At 37.3% G+C, this 24,913-nt stretch overlaps 1 protein-coding gene across 1 annotated transcript in view; it reads right to left on the bottom strand.

Moving 5' to 3' along the window:
- Positions 1 to 24,913, bottom strand: part of LOC131028826 (probable tocopherol cyclase, chloroplastic) — a 284,943-nt gene that overhangs the window by 66,999 nt on the left and 193,031 nt on the right. The window contains 1 exon segment of the mRNA XM_057959174.2: positions 20,687 to 20,794. Within this exon segment, the coding sequence (XP_057815157.2) occupies positions 20,687 to 20,794 (108 nt within the window).

The raw sequence follows: 24,913 nt of genomic DNA, 5'->3' as shown, positions 1-24,913 counted from the left end.
AAGCACCTTTTGGCAACTTAAGCAATTTTCGGACCTTAAGGCACTTTTGGCAACTTAAGTGAATTTTCGGACCTCAAGGCACTTTTCGCAACTTTTTCACTTTTTCACATTTTAGCCCCAGGGTCCGAAATTGGAGGACTTAAGTGATTTTCGGACCTCTGGGGGTTTTTTGCAACTTTTAAACATTTTCCAGTTTTTGCCCCAAGGTCCGAAATTGGGCATTTTAGCAATTTTAAACGTTTTCCTCAAGAAGTGCGAGCTTGGGCACTTGGGCAAGTTTGTCAAGATCTCGTCGAAGGATCATTTTATGGAATATAACATTTAAGTATAAGAAATTTCTTATACTTTAAGTCATATTCCATATATACTTTCAGGATGTTTGAGAGTGGTTTCAGACCTCCAAGAGTTATATTGCAAATTCTAGTTTTTGGAGGATTCCTCAGTTTTCAGACTTAGTCAAATTTTAGGATCAGGACGTTCCAGACTTAGCCAAATTTCAGGGCCAGGAAATTCCAGACTTAGCCAAATTTTAGGGTCAAGACATTCCAGACTTAGCCAAATTTCAGGGCATTTGAAGATCAAGACGACATTTCAGACTGCATCACTCACCAACTTGACCCTTCACATACCCTTCCTCTTCCACAAAGACAGAAAGGCACAAACCAGGGGGTCCCTGTCCAAGACGGGGATGGGTGTGCGATTCGCACAACACATCCTCAAGGATCTCATTCTATCACATGGAGAAATCGCAAGATGGCATAGAAGAAAGATCTTATAAACACTTCAAGGCGAGGTGAGCTACCAGAGGAGTGACTTGATCGTGAAGGGGCCTCATCAAACACAGGTGAGCCAAGGAGAGGTACATCATTCATCTAGTACATCAAGGACAAAGGAGGATCAACCAAGGCCAGTGCAAGGGTACGTTGAAAGAAGCAGATAGTTTTAGAAGAGTTAATCAAAGTTAGCTTCTCATCATCATCACATTGAATATCAAGAAATACAACGTTCCTTGATTAACCAATCACAAACGCAAGACAAGGTGGCATCCCAGTCACTGTTCCTCCAGTCAGATAGGTCCACATCAGCATGTCCAAATTCAATGTACTTGACTCACCAGTGATGGCACAAACTTCGAGGCACCTACCTCGGTTTCCCATTGGTTCGCAAGCATTAATGTAATTTTCTCATTGGCTAAAGGAGTTTGTTATAACAAGGGTTTTCATCTTGTAATCCTAGCCATTGAATTGTAAAGAGCTCTCTATATAGAGCTTTGACTCTTCATTTGTAAAGGTTAATAGTTGATTAATAGTTGATAAACAGTTAGTCAAGAGTTAGTAGCTAGAATAGTGAATAGATAGCAATTAGAGTAGATTAGGAAGAGAAGGCAAGAAATTGTTGCCTAAATTGTAAATGAACTCCATTTTCATTGAAGTTATGGTGAAGTGTGTTGTGTCTTTGCAATATGCATGGTTTCTTGTTGAATCTGCGTTTTAGATGGTAAACAATTAGATTGAATGAAAGAAGTTACTGAATGCACTCGTGTGGAATCCGCCTAGTCCAAACCACTAGCCTCTTGCTGATTGTAAGGGCGCCCTGTCTGGTCAACTAGCGTAGAATGAGCTTAATCTCGAGTCGTTACACGTCTATTGTTCATGCATTAACTTTAATGGTGATCAATGTCTGATAACGATTTGAATATATTCAAAACATCCCTTAGAAGATCACACTGAGTTGGTGTCGGATTGTTCAACCTGATGGTGAGACCCAACCTAGTAGGACTCCACCTAGTTGTTCATTTATCTTCTCTGATTCTTAGAGTAGACTTTTTGAGCCCTTTACCTTTTGCTATTTCTTTATTCTCCCTCGTGATTAGATAGGACTCAAGTTCCATCAAATTCAAACACTTAGGCATTCGAATGTAAGTCCCCTTGTGATTCCAGCATAATCACATCAAACCACAGAGCTTATCCACACGTAGAGACCCTACATATAAGAACCTTGGAGTTATTTCGATTGATCCTTAGGCAAATCTTCAACATTCGAATAACTTTGTTCAAGAGAAGATAAGATACCTTGGTATTTTATTCTGTGTTCGCATGTGCATGAAAAACACATCGACACATCCCCAAAATTGGCAAAAAAATTTGTCATCCCGAAAACTTGTCCCGTTGTCCCCTGTTGTCCTCGTCCCAAAAACTCAGGGTAACATAGTTTTCAGTATATGGTCATTTTTGGCCAATTTGGCACTTGTATTGCATAGATCTATCCTTTTGGTCTTTTGCATTGTAGTTGTTAGCCTATTGGGGCAAGTTGTCAAACAAAATTAGAAGTCCACTTTGTCAGTGTTTGCAAGTGGCCTATTGTACACGCACTACATATAAAGTGCCAAAATCATCATTTGGGGGGTTACTTTGCTTGAGCGAATTTGGGGGGGTGTTGTTGACATGGCTAAAATTGTATTGCTACAACTCTATCCGGCCAACGCAAAATAGAATTTACTTGCTGAGTATCATATCCTCTCTTGAAATAAGGAAATCCCTAATGCTATTTTATTTGATCAAAGGGGACAACCTCAAGGTTCCAAATGTCAAGTCATGACTACAGGATAGCTCAACGGTTGATGTGTTTTGTTGGGAGCACAAGGGGCCTTACGTTTACAACAAGTTGTTCTGCTGCGATTATCAAACTGGGAAATAAAAGCAAAGGAGAATGGTTAAGAGACCTAAAATTAACAAGACTGGTATGCGAGTATACGGATTCGACATAATCAATCTCTGCTTGGCCAGAATAACTACAACCTCACAAGAATGGTGCAATCTTTAAGGGAACTTAGAAGATTTTCAGACTGCAGGTACATGGCTAAGCATCCAATTTTGGCGTAGCTCAGACAGACACCTGCAATTGAACTAAACACAATTTTAATGGCTCAGACTAACCATACACAGGGATACACAATCAGCATATCCCCAATGGTATGAACCCAAATCCATCAAATACTTGGACACCAAAAAGGATCTATCTAAACCTATTGAAGGAAACCATACTTCAATGTTCATATATTGATTTTGGCTATCATTACAACAATTTCTGCAGCAGTTCTACTCTATTCCTAACTACTAAAATCTATCTTTCTACAAAAACTCTAACTATCTAACCCTTTAAAATGAGAGGCATCTTGCCTTTTATTGATTTTACAATTTGAATCGAGGGTGAGGATTGATTGCATCCAACAACCCTGATATGCCTTCTAGAAGCCTGACAGCTTTAACCCATGCCCATTCAATCCTCGATTATCCACCCAACCATATTCTCAACTACCTACAACTGTTTGGCATCAATTCAATCCACCTGGTAGTTGGGAATAACTGACTTGTGTCCCCTCATTTTGAATTCATTAGACAGAGCCCACAAGTAGTCCTTTACATTTAAACAACACGTTTTTTAAAAACTGATTTTCTAGAATATCTTCCAACTGTGTATTTCCAAGAATGCACATTTTGAGTGCTCCTGCGTGTTCTTTGTCTTCGGTCTTGAGGATGGATTTCGTCTTGTGGTCCGGTGGTGGTGCGTTTCCCCGTGCTTCGCCGCTTCGTCACTTCAACCTTGAGCCCTACAGTACGTTCCCCATTCTTGCTTCCTGGCATCGCTTGCGATTGCGTCTCCAATTTGCGCTTTAGGTTGCCATCAATCTGCAAACAATGAATTCCACTTTTAATAATCATTTTGAAAAATTAAATAACTTAATTTAACAATCATATTAAATTTTAACTTTAAATGCCCCTCGATGAAAATCCGCGCGTTTCATATCTTTTGCGAGATATTATTGCAACAAATGTCTTTCTTTTAAAACTTCAAGGGATTTGAAGGTTTTGGGAGATTTTGACTTAAGTCTTTTCACCTTCCTCTGATGAACTTCGACATTTTGACATGTTTTGTGCGACTTTCTTTCAACACCTGTGAAATTCGCACACTTTATTGACATGGTGCAATTTTACCTAGACGCCTCTCCTTTGAATGCATCTCGGCCTTTTTGGCCTAAATGAGCGAATTTGCCTTAGGAGATTCTAAACACCCCTTTGCGTTAATACCAAAACTCGGTCATTTGATTTAGAAGTGCGATTTTGATTTTTTAACCTTTCAACTTAAGAAGCTTAGTGCGATATTTTGATCCATTTAAGTTTTTCGGTTAAAAAGACGATTTTGCGTGAATTTTAGACTTCTACTTCATTTCACCGAATAAAGGTCTTTATCGGGCATTTTGTAGGTTTTACAGCGAACGTCATTTTGTTTGGCTTTGGCGACTTGGGCATATCTGCCACCTTTGAAGGCTCGATGACAGACGTGATGGCAAAATGAATTCGACCTATGACTTCGGGCTTTTAGACGAATTTGTGAACTGTCCCTTCGCCTCCTAATTTCGGCTAATGTGGTCATGTTGCGCGACTTAGAAATTTTCCTGCACAATTGTGGACTTGTTGATCATTTTCAGCTCTTTAAGACGATTTGTGAGCCTTTTAACTTTGTTCTTTTTCGGCTCTCTTGGCTTGATTTTGAGATTTAGCCTCTGAAGTTCGTTTCGGCTAAAATGGTGTCTCAGGCGTGATTTAGCTTATTCGGCACATTTGGACTTATTGCATGATTTTTCTTTGTCACATTTCCGATTTGAGAGCCCTTTGTTATTTCGGCACAGAGAGTGGTTTTGTGAGATTTTATTTTTTCTTGCCTCCTTCACTTAATTTATAAGTCTTTGATGAAATTCGGGGTTTGTTAATGAACTGTGCAAATTAAACAAAGCACGGGGTTTTGGGCGATTTGATTTGGACGCCATACCCTTGAGAAAGTCGGCCATTTCACATGGAATTTGCAACTTTCTATGGCTTTTTCACTTAATGAAATTCGGCCGAATGGGTTGTTCTACGTGATTTTCCTTTTTCTTGGGATTTTGGGTTTCTTGCTCAAAATGTGCGAACTTTGGATTTTGGATGCAAAAACGGCCCTTGCTTCTAACTTCGGGTTATTGAGGTATTTTGAGCGAACTTTATTTCAACCTGGTTTGTTCCCTTTGACGAATTTTGGGATTTCACAGGGAAAAGAACGAACTTCTACCTAAAACTCGGCTATCTAGCCCGAAATGTGCAACTTTAGAAGTGTTGGTCATTTTCGGGTTGATGAAGCGTTTGGCGCGATTTGAAGTTCGCGAATTCTGGTCTGAGAAGGGTATTTCGGACCGAAATGTGTGATTTCATCTATCTTGCCATGGAACAAGAGATGCCGAATATCCATTTTACAATGCCCTTCTCAAACGAGTTCGGGTTCGAAGACATTGTTCTGGCTTCACCTTTCTTGAGCAAACAAAGGGCGAAAACAAAAGGGGGTCCCCGTCAGGGATGGGAGTGTGTGTACGACACACACAACAGGTGTCTCTTGTGCTCTTGTTCTCTTGTGTTCTTTCATTTTTGCTGCTATGGGTTCTCCTAAGTTTCCTCTCTTAACTCCACATAATTATACTACTTGGAAAATTGATGCATGGAGTAAACTAATGGAAAAAGGATTAACTCATTACATTGATGGAACTATTGTTTCTCCTGTTGATCCTAAGGTTGATCCCAATGGTCACTTGGATTGGCTCACTAAGAACATCATGGCAATTGGTACCTTAAGAAAGTATGTATCAAAGGATCTCATTTTTCATATTGAAAGATGTACTTTAATTAAGGATACTTCGCAAAAGTTTCAAGACTTGTATGGTCAAGTTGATGAGATTAGGGAATATCAAATTGAAAGTGATCTCACCATGTTAGATCCCAAAAACTTTGATACAATACAAGGTTATGTCACTAAAGCAAATGAGTTGAGGGCACAACTCAAAGATTGTGGCATTGATAAGAAGGATACTCAATTGATCTACAATTTGATAGGCAAACTTCCACAAGAATATGCAACATTTGTTTCTAGTTTCCAAACCCATAGCATGACAATAGGTTCAAGCTACAAAATGCCTACATTTGATGCTTTCACATATATGTTGATGATGGAGCAAACTAAGTTGATAAGCATGAGCATTCTTAAGACTTCTAAGTCTCAAGCATATGTGGCAACTCAAGGGAACAAAGGAAATCAAGGAAAGGACAACTCAAACAAGAAGAAATGCCAATCAAAGCCTAAGGACAAAGCACCACCTTGTCCACGACAAGGGGATTCATCCTCTTCCAAAAAGGACAATTCAGCAAAGGAGAGACCAACTTGTGCCTATTGTAAAAATGTTGGTCATGAGGAGCGTCGTTGCCATTCTAAGAAGATTGGTGAGCTCCCCCATATCCTCAAAAAGAACAACATCAATTTGCCTAATACCTACAAGGAGGAGGATTCGTTACCTTCCACTTCCTCACAATCAAAGGGGAAAGGTCAAGCATTTATGGCAGCAACAAGTGGGAAGACTCACTCTTTTGGGACAAGAAAAGGACAAGCTCTTTGTGCTACTACAAGTCATGATTCAGGGAGATGGCTTCTAGATTTAGGGGCTTCTCATCATATGGCATCTTTGCAGTCTATGTTATCTTCATTTGAGCCTTGAACCATGCCACAGATTTTGATGGGCAATCATACATATATGGATGTGATTGGGAAAGGATCTATTGCCATTGGGGATAAGTCCTTCAATGATGTGTTGTGTGTACCCCATTTGACAAACAATCTTCTTTCCATCTAACAAATCACACATGGGGCAACAAAGAAAATTGTAGAGTTCACACCTGAGTCAGTTATCATTAGAGACTTGGAGAGTAGAGCTATCTTTGCGACTGGGGTTGTGGATCATGCATCTCGGTTATATTCCTTTTCAGATTTTGTTCCTATTGACGAGGATGATTTTACATATGATGATCACACTTCTTGTGATGATTCAGATTTTGAGAACTTTGGGTACTTGCACTTGGGGATTCTCACATGTGACCCCGTTCTTGAGCCTTGCGTTTCATCTCCTCCTCTTAATATCACATCGCCTATTGCACCTGATGATGCAGATGATGCGACAGTTTTGCCTTCTTGTGATTCAGTGCAGCAGGCTATATCTTGTCTTCCAGCTTCAGCTCATTAGGATGAGTATTTGATAGACATTGCAAGTTTATTTGTGGAGTCCTACATTGCAAATTTGGGAGACATCATTGATGATATCCATCTTCTCTTCAATGAAGATGATCCTTCTTCGATTGTTGCGAGGGAAAACTCTGAGCCTCTTGTTCATTCTCTACATGATCATTCTTTCGAGGTTGACATGATTGTGGATTCTTATGTACAGCAGTTGGAGGAGGTCTCTTTATCTTTAGAGGAGACATGTGAGTCTTTGGATCATGTTCTTCATTCTTCATTCTTCTCCACTAGATCTGGGGGTAACTTTCTATGATGTCCCCATCCAACCCATAAAGATTAAACAAATAAACAGTATGATGTGAGAAAGCTCATTGTATTATCTTTATAATGAAGTACAAACATTTTCAAGATTTGGATGACAGGGAGTTGAAGAAAGGCTTCCGGGATGCAAGACCATGAAGAATATTATCCAATGAATTTAATTTGCCTTAGTCAACATGGCATTCACAGCAATAACTAAACATACCTCTCAATATTTAAGAGACGGAAAAAGAATAGCACACAATAACTATGATATCGATCATCACGTACAAGATTGAAGCATATACATTGCATGAGGATCGACAAAGACTAGGAACATCAAAGACGAGTATAATCCTAGCATCAATGAAATAATATACTAATCAGTGGCAAAAACTATTATTGATGCCCATTAATAAATGTTATGACTCGACAATAATGTGGGCAATATGTATTGAACTACGACCAGTAAGAGTGGGAAGCTCAATAAATAATACTATCACTTGATTATTGAAAGGCTTGACAATCATACGAATGTGGAGATTTACAATACCAATATAGAAGGCAAGACTATCGAAGGAGAATAGGCAATTAGAAAAATGTTGACGGTGATTAAGAGAAGGCACAATAACAATGAGTTATTAGCAGAGTAAAACACCGATTAGTTTGTTTTAAGACATAAGCCACTAACAATGATATATCAATGAGAAAAGAGTCGACAACAACTCCTCATCACCGCCTTCTTCATCGATAATTCTATGGACAAACAGATCTATATAATTCTCTCATTATTCTGTGCAGTAGTTCCTGGTGAGGCGACATTCCATGGTCTGTGATAATATAGCAGTCAACATCCATAGAATAAGGAACATCACTAATGATCGATATTGACAATGATGAGATTACGATCTTTGTCAAGGAGTGAAGATCGTATCAACTAAGATATGGACCAATGTGAGCAAGGGATATCGTCGTATATTAAGGTATGAAAGATCGGATACGACCATAAGGATAATGATTAAAGACATGGATTTATTTAAGAGATCGATGCAGGACAACAGCGACATATGCAAGTATTGACCAATATAATCTCAGCATCATTAAGCTTATTTAATTGATGAATAAGATTAATCGGTAACCATAAATGCCATGAAATGGTGCGACCAAGGATAGGCATGAGTCAAGTATTTTGCAATGTGACTTATCATTCCAAACACAAGATATAAGGAGGCATTCAAAATCATTCAATGAGGGAGGAGGATTACGGGGGATCGTTATGGAGGCATGATCCTAAGAAATGGTTTAATTAGAAACAGCACCACAATAATATCATAGAAGCAATAAGAACTAAGTTGGAACAGTGCTCCAATGTCGTATAAGCATTGAGCCAAACATCTGAAACAATGATAATTTGATATCAGATCAGATCGATTAGCAGAAGTACAATTCGTATATTTTATAAAGAAGATTTCAGAAGCCACATATACTCCCAGACCAATGACAATTATCCTTTGCAGATACACCAAGCAGTATCAGGGACAAGAAGTCAATATATGTATATAAATATATACTTCATATCTGAATAGATAAGAATTGTGCTCACATTAAAGATACATCAGAAATAGCAACTTATTATACTCAACGATATATCATATCAATAGCATTCAGTACTGTGGGGTGCTCAAACATTCATATTGATCTGAGGCATTTGCATATAGGGACAGACATTGCAAACCAAAGATCATTAGCTACCATTGCATCAATAATAAGGAAGTGGATATTGGAAATAAGCGAATTGTTACTATTCAAGCTCATTAGGATACAACATTTAACAGAAAGAAGTCTCTTGCAAGGAAATCTTAAATAAACAGACCCATAATCTTAGGAGAGTTCTAATAAGGACATTACACTTTCAGCATTGACATGGGGACACTTGAGCAGTTTTCAGAGACTTCATACATCATGAGTTTTTTTCCTACATCTTCCCTTCATGATTGGGAAGACTTCATGGATACACCTTTGGTTTTGTTTCTTACTAAGGGGAGGAATGTTGTTCGACGATCGTGGAGCAGTTTCTTCATTCAGTTTTGAGCTTCTACCATTGGTGCAGATTCTACATTGAGGGGGGGCTTCATGGCTTCTCTTCTTCTCTCATATGGGGGGGACTTTTTCCTCACATGGTATTTTGTCCTTCACATGCTTCTTCGAGAGTTCTTTGCATAGTTTTCATCTCTCTTTTGGGGGAGGGTTTTTTCCCATTGGGTTTTTCTCTCTTTCTCTGTTTATGAGAGATTGCATTGCATTGCATTTGTACATGGGTACATTGGGAGATGTGCATACATTGGGAGTGTGTATGTAGGAGAATTTCCACCTTTTATGGTGTGATCTTGTTGTTACTTTATCATATCCACTTATTGTGGGATGATAATTCCACCTTCGGTGGGTGATCCACCTCATGTGGAATATTTCACTATTTCTCCTACCTACCCCTACTTACCCTAGCGTCTCATTGAGCCACATGTCATCATTGTGTGCTCTCTTATCTCTTAGCCTTGCCTTTATAAGCAGGCTCTTAATGATCTAGGGGATCTCTTTTGCATCTTGATTAGAATATAGTTTATTCTCATCAAATATTTTGTCTCTCTTGTTATTGTGCTATCTATTGGTCTCTTTGATCTTGGTTGCTTCAAGCATAATCTCACAAAAAGAAACCATCCAGACAGGTTAGAGTAAATGGAAAAAAACACCATTCGTCAATGCTTTATTCGTTTGTTCTAACTACTATTACAACAATTTATGTCCAACAATCCTACTCTATTCTACTTCTATTTCTAACTACTGCTACTTCTGAACTGCTAGCCTCTTAAATCTAATCTTCTAACCCCTTACAATGAGCGAGGCACTGGCATTTTATAGGTTTTATATTCTGAATCAATGGCCAGGATTTCATTCACCCAATGGCTCTGATCTGCCTTCTAGAAGTTCTAACAGCTTTTTGGTTAATGATCTCAACAACCATCAACCACCTTTCTAGTTACCTTCAACTGTTTTCAATTAATTCCACTAGAAGACAAATTTCATAGGGCTCAAGGCACAAAAAGGTGAATTTGGTAGTTGGGAAATAACTAACTTGTGGCCCCTTTTGAATTGCATTAAACTAGGCCCACCAGCAGTCATCTTACAATAAAGCAATTGCTTTTACAATAAACTCATTTTTTGTCATCCCCAACTGTTCTTTTTCTGTTTTTGCATGTCTTGTAGCATTCCTTGTCTACCACTGCCTTATAGGGCCCTGGGAATGACATCACTTTGGTCTTCTGCACTATGGTGGTGGTCTTTTCTCATCCAACTCTACCATCACTCAATCATCCTGTGCTTCTCTCTTTGCAATCTGTTGTTTGTTTATGAAGTTATCTCTGGATGTTCTTCTAAATTGTTGAGTGTGATCTCCCCTCTATGCCTTGAGAGTCTTGACTTCCATCATTCCACATGCTTACTCCCAGCATCAGACCTGCAAAGGCAAAGAAAACTCTTTGATCATAATTGTGGGTTGATCCTAAACACATAAATGAATGCTAACAAATCCTCATTTCCAGAAAATAAATGCTGATAAATTTTGATTTCATCTTTATTAATCTAGAAATGCTCTTTGAGATTCTGAAAAGGCATTTTGAGATATGGAAATTGCTCACATGTCTCCTCCTTTTACCAACTTGCATCTTGAGTCTGATTTGCCTTGCACTTTGATTGGTTATGATGAAAATTGTCCCAAGTAGTTGCCAGTAACAAAAAAAAAATCACCTTCAATATCTGATAAACAAATTGCTCCAAATCTGATTTATTTTGGTGCGGTAATGAACCTTTCCAGATAGTTTGTTTTTTTTTTTGAATGATCTTCCTCTATTTCACATTTTTGCAAACTCAATGATGAGCTCAAGCCTTAATACTGGATTTTGGTATGAGTTTGGATGTTATGCTTTCAAAAACATAATTCTACAAAACGTTTGGGAGAACTTCGGCATTTTTATCGGAGTTGGCAATGTGCCGAGGGGAAAACATTTTATCTTCCTCTTGGCAATAAAGGCCGACTTTTGGGAGCTTGTGTTTTAAAAAATCACTTAAAACTTGATATTAAATGAAATTCAGCATTTTTTGGCCCCTGGAAGAGAAAAATAGAAGATGTGCTTTTCAAAATTTGATTTTACGCTGCATAAAGGGAAGTTCAGAGTTTTCATCGGTGTCTGCAAGGCTAAAGAGAATAACATTTTATTTCACTTGGTCCAAAACACCAAATTTGAAGTTGTTTAAAAATTTTGCCCTTTTAAGTGCTTTGAGAGGTGAAGTTTGGTATTAAACACGACATATTGAATTATGGTCTTTGTCCTTTTCCGAGCATATCTCCGAACTATGTCATCGCATCTCACCTCCTTCATGCGATATTGCTTTGCTTTTAAACGTGGTTGAATTAGACTTCTCTCAGAAAGCGACGCTTCTTCTGGCATGACTCTCCTACGAATTATATGAGATTCGATGTTGGCACTTGAATTATATCCTTACCTATACTTATCCACCAAGATCCGTATATATATATATATATATATTTTTATTCTCTTTCCAGTTACCGGGTTTTGACATCTACCAATCTTTCTTAGGGGTCGCATTTTCATCATCGATCAATATCATCTCAAAAGTTTTGGGACTCCCACACGCAATTTATGAGTGCCGCATTTTAAGAACACGGCCTAAAATATGCTTGAAGGGGAGGTTCAATGTTTGTTTTGGCTTTGGAGGCAAAAACATCCTATTTTGATTTTGAAAACACCGAAGTTGGAGTCAAGCGCTATGAATTTTGACCTCTTTTTCTTTAAAAAAAATATCGGTGTTATTTTTCAGTGGTAGGAAAAAATCGTGAGCATTTCGGATTTGAAAGAAACACCGAACTTTGCAATCTACTCCTAAAGTATGACCATTGAACTCGACTCACTGAATGGGAAGATTTCGGCATTCTCTTTGGCATTGAGAGAACTAAAGAGAACAAGCGATCTTTGTTTTTGAAGTGCTAACACCAAGTTTGAGGGGGGGGCTTTGCGTTTTAAAATGCCATTAAAAATTTTGGCTCCTAATGCTTCAAAAGGGAAAATCGATACTATTTTCGATGTTTGAAAGAGTTGAAGGAAATGAGCACTTTATTCTCCCCTTGGTAACACCTAAGCATAAAAACTTTGTTAAACTTTGATCAAGACAAAGTTTGACATCTTTGTAGGCTTCTGGAAAACGAAAGGACAAAGGCTTAACGCACTTCTAAATAGAAACGCCGAACTTTGCAAGAGTCTTAAACTTTGACCTTTGAACCCGATCTATTGAATTTGGAAGAGCTTCATTGAAAGTTCGATATAAAGAGCTTTGAGGAGTAAGCGATTTTTGTCACTTGGATGCCATGCCGATTCTAGCTTATGGGCTTTGATTCCAAATACACTTGTTCATTTCCCATCTCTCTTTCTCTCTCAGACGAACAGGAATTATTGCAAGACCTCGACGAGTCGAACAAAGGGAGGGGGGTCCCTGTCAGAGACGGGAGTGTGTGCAAGGCAAAATAGTCTCTATTTTGGGATACAAGATAGGGAGGCAATGTTGTGGCAATTTGGCATTCCACTTGTCGCCATTGTAGAGTACCATGAGTTTTTGGATATCAGGAAAGGTGGATGGTCATTTTGCCTGTGGGATCCAAGTGGAGCACTCCCATGGGTAGTTATGTTACAAGGAGTTGTCAACAACTTGGGGATACTCCCTTAAGTGAATTTACGTGAGCATACTTACCCAACCACTCTTGGAATAGATTATGATTCATGGACCTAGGATCTAGGGATTTGCATGATAGTGGAGCACTTCCAAGGGTGTTGTAGCATGACAATGTGGTTGATGATAGTTATATCAGAGTGGTGCAACAGATTGGCAGAGCAGTATCTCTAAGATTGAGTATGCGATCCTAGTATTCAAACAGGGATAAAAGTGCAAATAGCAGTCGATTGGTGTGCAGATACAAATTCCTTGAGGGTAAGCAATCTTTGGGAAGGGCAAACTATAATGTCCCCATTTTTACGCCATCAATTTCTTGATAGGTTAGCCTAAGACTTTGGTCCCCACGGGCTAACATGGTGATTAGAGGACCCTTCTGAGGGTGTTTTATTTAAGTATTCTTCAGTTCACCTTTTGTTTCTTATTTTGGTATTCTTCAGCTCAGGGTCCTTGTATATTGGTGTTGTGCCTTCTGGAGATCATTTAGGACACTTTGATTCACACTTACTATTTTTAGTAAGTCACTTGGATGTTTTGCTCATGCTTTCTATTTATAGTAAGTTGTCAAAGCAGTCAGTTGGCATCATATCTACATCTAGGAATTGGATGGATTATTTCCATGAATTGATATTGGCAATTATCAGGGGTTTAATGATTTAAATTAAATTATTAAAGTTAAATCAGATTTTAACTTTAATAGTATTAATTATATTAGGGGAGAGGGGCCAATGGTTGTACAGGGTCCAATACTCGTTATAGCAATTGTGCTTATAATATCCAATCTTACCACAAATTTATACTATATATTATAAATAAATAGTCTACATGTAATTAAAAAAATAAACAAATGTTGGTCAAAATGGACCTATACTTGAACACATAAGAACCTGTAAATGTTATATAAAAACATATATACATTCATTAACAAGTGAAATAAATAATTTTTTGTTAGAAATAAAATATCATAACTATCCACTATAAGTGTGTCATTTATAAAATAAGATACTTATTTAAACAAGTATTGTTGTCATAGTGAAAAAATAGTATTCCTATGTGTACAGCTATTGGGGTAGCAATGCATATGCATTGGAGAATTTAATATTAATAAATTGCCCTATCACAAATATAAAAGGTGAGCACAAAAAATACCTTGTTTTTTCCATCAAATGTGAAGGATTTTCAAAACATTTTAGTGTTCAACTATTGGTCCATTTGTGTTGGATAAAAGTTGTATTTTATATAATAATGTGTTTTTTCAATAACAAATAGTTTTTTTGTGTTCAACTATTGGTCCATTTATGTTGGATTTAAAAGCTAGAGATAACAAAGATTTATGGTTACTAATATGTATTTCGTTCATTTATGTTGCATGTAAATTATATTTTAAATAAAAATATGATATTTTAGTAACAACAAATCATATTTTCTTGTTCAACTACTACTAGGCATTTTTAGATTAAGTTTTGGTCGAATCCTTTAAAAAGTCATTTTTATAACACTTCGCACTAGACGTGCTATTTTGACGAGTTGCATGATGACTCACACCTCCAAACCTTAGTTGTAGCTAGATAAGTGTCCATTTTACATTTCTAAAAAAACGGAGGTCTTACGATATTCCATCTAATGGCTAAATGTTGACGAAGTTAGCCCTAACGACTACTGGTCCCTCTCCCCTAAATGACTTTATGATATAATGATATAAAGGGGTTAAAGTCAATTTTAAGTTGTTTTCATAAAGTGACATTTTAATAAGTCATAAAGTCGACAGCTAAATGAGAATTAGAAAGTGACTTTATAAAATTATTTTAAAAAGTAATAGAATAAAGTGACTTTATAAAAGTTATTTTATAAAGTGACTTTTAATGGTGCTTTGGGAGACATGGATATTATAAAAATATTAAAAGTCAACTTTAATATAAAATGTGCAAACCCTAATTAGGGCATTGGGATGAAAGATTTATAAAAAGGCACTTGGGAGCTCATTTGCATATATTTGGCTTATTTATTTTCTCCATGAGAAGCTTAAGAGCTTTAGCTTTCATTTATAGGAAATCTAAGAAAGGAAACCCTTGGCGTTTATTGGTGGATTGGATAAAATCCTGACTCCATATTGAGAGATGAATCCACCTCAGGGTCACCATTGAGTATATTTGCAAGTTTACAACATTTTGGACCTTCAACCAGCTAGGGTTTGAAGTTTATTTGTAGGTGGAAGACATATTGCTTCAGATTTGGAGATTTTATTGCCATATTTTCACAATACCTTGGACGGCTAGTGTTCAAGCATGAAATTCATAAAGATTTTGAAGATTTACGAATTTTTAAAGCACAGTATTCACCATCCACAGGTTCAGTTCCAATTCCTATGACATATACTAATGATGAGCATACACCCATTGGTAGCAGTAGTGAGCACATGGAAGATGCTGCTACATCCATTACATCGACTGAAGTAGATGACATATATGGGATGAGTGCTTTAGTAGAGTAGCAGAGGACCATCTGTTGCATCAAGTGTTTCTGAGGATAGCCCTATTGTCGTGGTACATGGTGATTTTGACAGTGTCTCCTATTTGAGGATTGGGCTCACTACTTTTGACTCAATGGGTATTGAGGGTCACGTGCTGCCAGATGCAGAATATATAGTGGATCAGCTTCATGATGTTGGTAGTGGTCCTATTGATGTCTCTCTTAGTGGAGTTGTTACCCTAGAGAGGACTTTGTTGAGCTATGACATACATACTCCATTGATCAGTTTATCATTTGATTCTCTTCACATGGCAGCAATGTTCTTGTTGATCAGTGACTCCATGATCTTCGACACCTTATGGACAGGTAGTTGTCCAAGCCGGAGTCGTATACCCCTCCCAAGTTTGGAATTGATTACATCAGTGTTTCAACACGAGATTGTTGAGGGGTATTCTTCTTGGGTATTCTTTGATAGGTATTGGTTGGTTGACCAATTTGTGATCATTCATGTTGCTGGTCAGAGTTATTACAGCGAGATAGGATGGCCATTGGCATTGGGATTTGAGCATGCAGAATGTCACACCCACATAGTTTTGATGTCCTACATACACAAATGGTTATGTGCTAGTGATGGTGATGAGATGATACTCTTCTTCTACATCACATATACTAGGATATATATATTTATGTGGGACCCGGGTATTGTTGTATTTGGTACATCGCTTCACATAGACTTACATATGTTGCTTCATGGTTTGAGATGTTTGATCATTTTTGCCCAAATGGAGTAGATAGTTGTATGGTCGGGAGTCACCGAGGCTTGCATGCGATGGTTGAGAATGTTTTTTATTCTGTCACACCAAAGAGTATCAGGTTCCAAGATTGTTGCTATGGACTTCTTTGTGATGCTTGGGCAATATGTATTTACTTTAATGTTCAGAGGGATACAACATATGCATGATGGATCTTTGTCGAGTTTATCCTGGAATCCTAGTCATAGTTTTAAAACTCGTGGACTCGCCACAGACTCGCGAGTCCATGGGAGCCACGAGTCGACTCGCCCAGGACTCGCGAGACGAGTCCTGGCGAGTCCATCTGAAAGACTCGCGAGTCTTTTGCAAGGACTCGAGCGAGTCTTTTGCATGGACTCGCGAGTCTTTCAGATGGACTCGCGCGAGCCAGAAAAAAAGTCATGCAAGCTTTAAAATTGAGTTTAACATGTGAAAAAATTTGGTCTCTCCGTCAGGATTCATATATGGAATATAACATTTAAGTATAAGTGATATTTCCTTATATCTTTCTTCTTTCTTATACTTTAAGTTATATTCCATATATACTGTCAGGATGTTTGAGAGTGGTTTCGGACCTCCAGGAGTTATAATGCAAAATCTAGTTTTTGGAGGATTCTTCAATTTTCCAGACTTAGTCAAATTTCAGGATCCTTCGGCGATGCCCCTTGACCCCAACTTGGGGGTGCTGCCCCCAAACAACCGGCAAAAAATACAAGGGGAAATTGCGCCGATGGAAGTAGGGAAAATTTAACCTCTGAGTCTGATTAGGCTCCATATAAAAGCATAATTAGCATTGAAGAAATCTTGGTATTATACATTTTAGAGTTGAAAGTTTGAAACTATGAGTATGTGACATGTGTAATGTTTCAATTATGGCTCTTATGTTCTCTAAATGCATTAATTTCTTTATTTTTTTTGTAAAACTACGGTTTTTTTTTTTGCCGAGTCCTTGCCGAGTCTTTCACGAGTCTTTCACGAGTCCGAGTCCGAGTCCAAATTTTTGGTTTGCCGAGTCCGTGGCGAGTCCGAGTTTTTCAACTATGATCCTAGTATTGACATATATAGTACATTCGTCCACTGGGCCTATGATGAGTGGTTACATCGAGGGGTTACTGATGTTGATATCAGAGTGGCGCAGCAATTGGATGGCGTTGCATTTCTCGCATTGGTGTGGGATCCAGATGTTGGCTTGCTGGGTACTTTGTTCCTCATGGATCACCGCCTGTTATTGCATAATAGTCATGTTAGACTAGAACAACAGGAGCATTCAATATTTTATATACGGCTTGTATGGGATGGTGGTGGTACATGGAGGCATTGCTTGTGGACAAGCAATCTCTGGGAAGGAAGGATTGTAATGTCCCCAATTTTCCTGTGATCACTCAGTTGCATAGTTTTGCCTGTTAGTCATCTCCGCAGGCAAATTCACAGTGTTGGGAGATGATGGGTTAGCCAAAGGGGACCTACTTAGACAAATATTACCTTGGTGGGCCTTTTATAATAAAACTTTATAATATTAAGTTATAAAGTTACTTTTTCTAAATTTGGAAAAAGTAAATTAAAGTGACTTATAAGTTACTTTATATTTTAATAAATGACTTTATAACTTTTCCCATGGCACGACCCCCTAGTTGAAAAAGTAATTTATTAAAAGGTGGTCAATTTTAATGTGATGTGGACCCTTGAGCAAAACGAACTTATGGGGGAGAGGAAAGATTCCATTGGAATCTTATTTTGATGCCTTTAGGGGTTCGACTTGGGAAAGGAAGGCATAAGTGTGATTTTGGATTCATTATTGAGCATTCTTTGGTGATTATTTTATTTCAATTTTCTCTGCAACATTCTGCCATAGCAGATGCAGTAGCTTGGTGGCCAAATTGAGGACGAAAACCCTTGGTTCAGGCAGGTTGGATGATACCCCAGCCAATATTCTTACTCCAGCACTCAGAAAAAGACAAATTTCAGGTCAATTGAGGATCAATTTATGTAGATTGTGGATCAGAATTGCAAGGAAGGCAGGAAAGGTCAGATCTGAGCACTTGGGGTGGTTTTAACAACAAGAAATAACACACTAATGCCAGCCGTATAGCTTCCAGGGCCAGTCGTACCACTTTCCCTTGCCTGGAATTCATTAAAAATAAATTGAAGGGTTTACCTTTGGGTTTTTTGTACAAATCTCATTGTCAGCATTAGAAATAAAAATTAGAATCATTGTTTCAGGTTTGTGAAGCAATTGGAGAGAGTTATGAGCAAATCAATGGGGAAAGTTGCCCAAATTTGGTGAAGTCTCCTGGGGGCCTGAAGGAATTAGTAGCAGATTGGTCTTTTTGTGTTAGATTTGTTCTTGGTAATTATTAGTTAGAGGAATAAAACTCCTTGGAGCTGTTAGAATACATTGGTAGCTCCTGTAGCAGCAGCTGGACTCATTTCAGCTAATAAAGCAGCCATTCAGGCAAGCATTGGACTAGTGGTAGGCCAATTCTGGCTTCTGATGTTTCTATATCTGATTTTAGATGTTTGATAATTTGCTGTCAATAAATCAGTCATCTCTAAATTCTTATTTCAGTACTAGTTCTTTCTTGCATTGCAATTATATTTCATTTTGGTTTCCAAATCTCAAGCATAAAACACCAAAAGGTAAAAAACCTCAAAATTGTCAAAAAACTAAAAACAAATTCTCGTTGTCAAAGATTCAAGTTTGCAATAAACCAATCAGATTTGAGCACAGTCCTAAATGACATCTTTCATTATAACTGTTTCGAGTTCTTCTTCAGCACTTCACCATCATTTTAGACTGTGTTGGGGTTTCATGACCTGCGATTTTCTCCATGAACAAATGACTTCCAGCATTCATATTTTGGACTGAAGGAAAGTCTTCTTCAAACTGCTTATTTGGTTTCAAAATTCCACCGTTAAGTCCAGATGTGGACTCCGTATGAATCCACCAATCTTGAAGGAATGAGTTTCCGTCCAGCCTTCACTAATTCCAAGGGTTTTCATCCTTAGAATATCCAGTCACTGATTTGCAACAACAATGGAAGAATAGTTTCAATATCCAATTCTCATAACTACTCTCAAATGAAAGGATAGCTTTGCTTATATAGCTTCTTATGTCAATGAATGCTTGTACTTTTTAGCAATGTGGGATAAAACATTCTTTACTTTTAATTCCTCCTTATGAAGTAGCTTCTCAAACAAGCTCGAGAGCTTTATGAATTAAAGTGACTTTATATTGTCAATTTATAAAGTCACTTTATGAAAATGACTTAAATACATTTTAAGCCCCCCCACCTTATGTCAACATAACACAAAGTCATTTAATGCTACAATGGCCCCACTCTTAATGACATTTTATAAAGTTAAATAATAACTTTATAATATAATCATTAGCAAATAATATCATTAAATGCCACTATAATTTTAATATCTCATTAATTACTTATAATCTATTTGTCCCGTCTGAATCCGGAGGTCAACCATTGTTCCCACTACGCATCCAACTGGCTTACTAAAAATAGTAAGGGTCCCTCTCAATCAAATACTAACTTACTATTAAATAGTGAGTGTGTGAAACAGAGTCAAACGAAGGCCAAACTGAACCAAACGAAGAGCAATCCTGAACACTTCTGACCTCTGGAATGGGAATAAGCCTCTTGCACTACTAACTGGGACCCTCTAACCATCAATATTAGCCTACGAGGGCCAATAATAGGCTAATCCAATCATAAACCATATCATCCTAAAAAGGGGACATTACAGTTGTTATTTCATTTGTTCTATTAAAGACATGGATAAGAATGATCTATGAATCTTGGTAAATTACGCTTGCAACTTGAAAGAAACAATATGCAAAAATTAAACAAATCAGAAAACTCAGAGATCAGCTTGCAAGCACACTGTTTGACAAAATTTCAGTGAGCAGAAAAAGCAAAAATATTTAGTGGCAAACTGGGGTAGGGCATTACACTACCATAAAAAATTAAAAAAGAAATGCTTAAAGGATTATTGGATAAGCATCCAAATAAAAGTTTATTTTTTAATTCATGGAACTCATCTGTTCATAACTTGGAAGCACACATGATAAAATATTGAAAATAAATCTTTATTATAATTTATTCATCATCACTTGTTGCTTATAAAAACTTAATGAAATGGACCAAAAGGAAACGCCTGATTGCCATTCTACCAGAAAATATTCACTGATAATAATTCTAAGCATTAATACCACATAAAAAATTTACCATGGCAACCTCCTCATATGTATTTGAAAAGCCTGGAAGTAATCTTCTTCCACCACCTGCAGTCAGGGCAACTTCTCCAACAGCACCCTCAAATACATTGCATTAAACCTGAACCATTATTTATCAAAATTGGAATGTTTCCACTTTCTGTTGTGAGTGCAATTCAAACCTCAGTCTTCTAATAGTTATTGATAAAATACCTCCAGATAGTAAAATCAAAGTATTATTAGAAACAATATAGGATTGTAAAGGTCATCAAGAATTCCTAATGCACTTGCAAAATAAGACAATGGGAACAAACATTATCTACAATAATAGGTATATGTTGCCTTAAACAAAATAATAGTATCATATCACCAAACCAAGTTCTTCATGATCTTTGCGATGCACTTCAAGGTTTCTTTGTCAAGTTTGGACCTAGTTCAAGATGGAAAAATAATGACCTCTAAAAGTTGTTTCTCTTTTATAGTGAAGGTTCTCTCTCTCACACTCGCTTAAACTTCCTCAGATAAACAAATAGTCATCCCAAAGTCATCCAAGAATCATATTATCCTATAGAAATCTGACAAGATCCTAAATTAGCAGACTTTCTATCTATGTTTTACTGAATTCCATTTGTCCAACGACAAGCTTTTCTATGAATCAAAATACCATACAGTGTTACAATTAGAAAGGCGCTTTATGGAAATTTCCCAGATATAGATAGTTAATGAAGCGGTTCTAGTGAAGTTAAAAGCATGCACACATGCTATTCTACTTGGAGCAATGTATGGAATTGATCTTCTTGTTCCTGTAGGGTTAGAAAATGCTGGTACCAAACAAAAATGTTTAAGGATTATCTGATTATGATAGCACTCCATTTCCATAGTACACACCAGACAAAGTGTAAGAGAAATTCAATTACTCACTTTTAAAATGGGATAAACCCAGGATATTATAAAACTCTGAAATAGTCATTAAAGAATGAAAAGAAAAATTGTTGCTTCATTCCAAATTGTTGTAACTCTGCAAAAACTTCAGAAAAATAAAAAGATGTCAAGTTATGATTTCTGGCCCGACTTGCTGATTTGCATTGAAGACAATGCCATTTTTATGTCTAAATAGCTGCAAAGTTCACCTTTTATCCTCATTCTCATCAATGAAAGAGCAGGAACAGAAACATGGGACAGAATGCAGCAGTAAACAGCATCCCATGGCAAATTTTTCATCAGCAGGCACCTGAATGAAGGCAGAAACCACATGTTGCTGTTCCAGCAGGTGGGCAACAGAAAGAAGTCAGGAACAAGCAGCGGAACAAAGCGCAGAAAAAACATGGCATAAGTGAATCAGAGTTCCACTAGGCTATGACCACACAAGACTCCGCCTAGGCTCACCTTTGATATGGCTTAGCCCATGAGAATCTCAGCCTCAATTCAAGTTGGCAATGACATAACCAAAGTTCCATCAAAGTTTCTATTGAAGTGGCATGGATGATAGATGAAGATAAATCCTCCCAAGTGCATAAGAAAAAGTGGCATTAGTTTATAAGGTAGTTGAACATGGCACACTTTTATATTGGCTAAGCCACTTAAGAATTCCACCTAATTTAGCATTGCCTTAAGTGCTTTAAAGTTCCGCCCGGCTTGTAAGATGGCAATGTGAACCAGAAATTCTGCTTGGCATTATAACAAAGTGTCAAAGTCGGCATTCATTTCCACTTGGCATGTTTTAGCCATTCCAAAACCCATCAATATCTCCACCTTTGTCTTAAACCAATGGGTTAAGCATTAGTAATGCATTGCCATGATGGTTATGTCATCATGCAACACCATCACCACATAGTTCATGTGGTTAAACAATCTAAAACTTCTACAGAAGTTTGTAATTTGGCAAAGTTATCTAAACCCTCTGCCTATGTTTAGTTGCCAGTGGAATTTTCTAAGGAGTGTACAGTTTACCAAATCATCCATGCTGGTATGAACAAAGGCAGCGACACAATTTGCCTGGTTGGCCATGAAAGCTAAAAACAATTTTAAAGCATGGAGACTTCAAACCATTGATGGAAGATAAATAATCATTGAGATTTCAGCATCTTTCTGAGTCTATTCAAGTCATTTTCTAATTCTGGCAAAGCAAGATTTCCTATCTTTAAGCAATTCTATTTCTATTAATTGTTTCGACTAAATTTTCTTTAAAATTCCATTATTTCCATCTTTTCAGTGGCCTTTAAATATTACACTTAAATACCTGATTTTTGGGATTAAAATAAGATTATTTAAAAGTTCCAAAGATTGGGCATTAATAATGTATAAATAAGTGTTTTGAGCACATAAAATAGAGAGGATAGTGAATGTTATGCTTATGATGCAGAATCTGTTGTTCAAGCTGGTTCACCTATATTTCTACTTCATGGATAAAATCGAAATGGAGGAACTTTGCAGAGATTTGTATTGATGTCATTTATTCATTAAGTAGTATCTTTGTATACAACTTAACAATTTATTTTTGGGAATCAATTCGGCTGGGGCGTACATTAATGGCAGACGGTCTCGATATATCTACGAAGGGCTAGCTTATTCTAGCAGAGGTATAGTTATTCTATATTAATCAGTGCCCTATATTCTATGGATCAGCTTGCTAGAATACACTAGAGTAAGCACACCTTACAATTCTATGGGGGACTATTGAATTGTAATGATCCTTCGAATGATGTTTGCAATGAATAGCCACTCTCTTTTATCCAGCCGGATGGTGTCAGTTATGTACTTAGATTAGTTGTTTCATCCTTCAATTTACAAAAATCTTGTTTGCAAGACATGACTTTAACAATCTAGCGCTTATTATATCTAAGGCAAAAACACAGGCAGATGGCTATTCATTTTATGCAACCCCTGGAGTGAATCTTCTGTAGCATTCAAATTTGTATATCTTGACTATAGATACATTGGGCAGAATGCAGCAGTGAACAGCATTCTAGGATCAGACTTCTCATCAGCAAGCACATGAATGAAGGCTGAAACAGCAAGCACCTATTCGATCTGGCGGACAGCAGAATGAAACTAAAAATCAGTAGCAAAACGAAGTGTGGAGAAAAGATGAGAAAAAACATGACATAAGTGAATCACATTTCTACCTGACTAAGACCACACATAACTCTACCTGGGTGTACATTTAACAGGGATTGGCCCATGAGATCTTTGCCTCATTTCACACTAGCAAAGATATAACCAAAGTTCAACCCAGGTTATAAAATCTAACCCACTTAGAAATTTCCCACAACTTGAAATTGGCTCAAGTACTTTAAAGTTACAACCAACTTGTAAGACACCAATGCCATATAGAAATTTTGCCCAGCATTATTAAACAGTGGCAAGCTCAGCATGCATCTCTGCCCAACATATTTTAACCATGGAAAAACACATCAATATCTCTGCTTTGTCTTAAAGCAAAGACTCAAGCATTAGTGGCATCTGGCCATGAAGGTTATATCATCACACATCTCCACTGGTGCACATTTCACATGGATAAACCATCTAAAACGTCCACCCAAATTTGTGAAGTTGGCAAAGTCATCTAAATGCTCTGCTTATCTTTAGTTGCTAGCAGAAGTTCATAAGGAGTGAGCCATTTGCCCAGACCGTCCATGTCAGCATGAAGAAAGGTGGTGCCACAATTTGCCCAGTTGATCATGAAAGCAAAAATCAGTTTTAAAGGATGGAGACTTCAAGCCATTTATGAAAGTTACATTGCCATTGAGATTTCACCTTATTTTTTAGGGCTTCTCCAGTTGTATTGATTGCTATTTATAGGCTGTTCTGTTTTTAATAGTTGTTTAGATTAGATGCTTGCATGTAAATGGACTGTGAATGAACTTGAAAATGAAGAGTAAAAGCCAATTCTCATTAACCTTGCAATGTGTTACAAATAAATGTTTATCAACAATAACGACTGTTTGGTCATCATCAATATGATTATTCAACTTCTATTGAATTTAACTATTGAAGTAATAATAATATTAAATATTATTATACATTTATTACCTCCACCTAGAATAGTGTACAATAGTGTGAAATCCTCCATTAATCCGTTAGTGTTATTGTGAGACCAAGCAAGGAACTAAATTTTTCAAATTTCTCTCTCATGATTGGTTAGGATGTCAACTAGTTCTACAATTGAGCATTATTTTACTTGTACACAATCATCTTTCAGATAATGCCTAGACATGAAATTTTGTGTTGATGTGTTTAG

The sequence above is a fragment of the Cryptomeria japonica genome, chromosome 5, assembly GCF_030272615.1.
Source record: "Cryptomeria japonica chromosome 5, Sugi_1.0, whole genome shotgun sequence".
In the NCBI taxonomy this organism is placed as follows: Eukaryota; Viridiplantae; Streptophyta; class Pinopsida; order Cupressales; family Cupressaceae; genus Cryptomeria; species Cryptomeria japonica.
The sequence above is the reverse complement of the archived record's forward strand: the minus strand, read 5'-3'. Positions and strand labels throughout refer to the sequence as shown.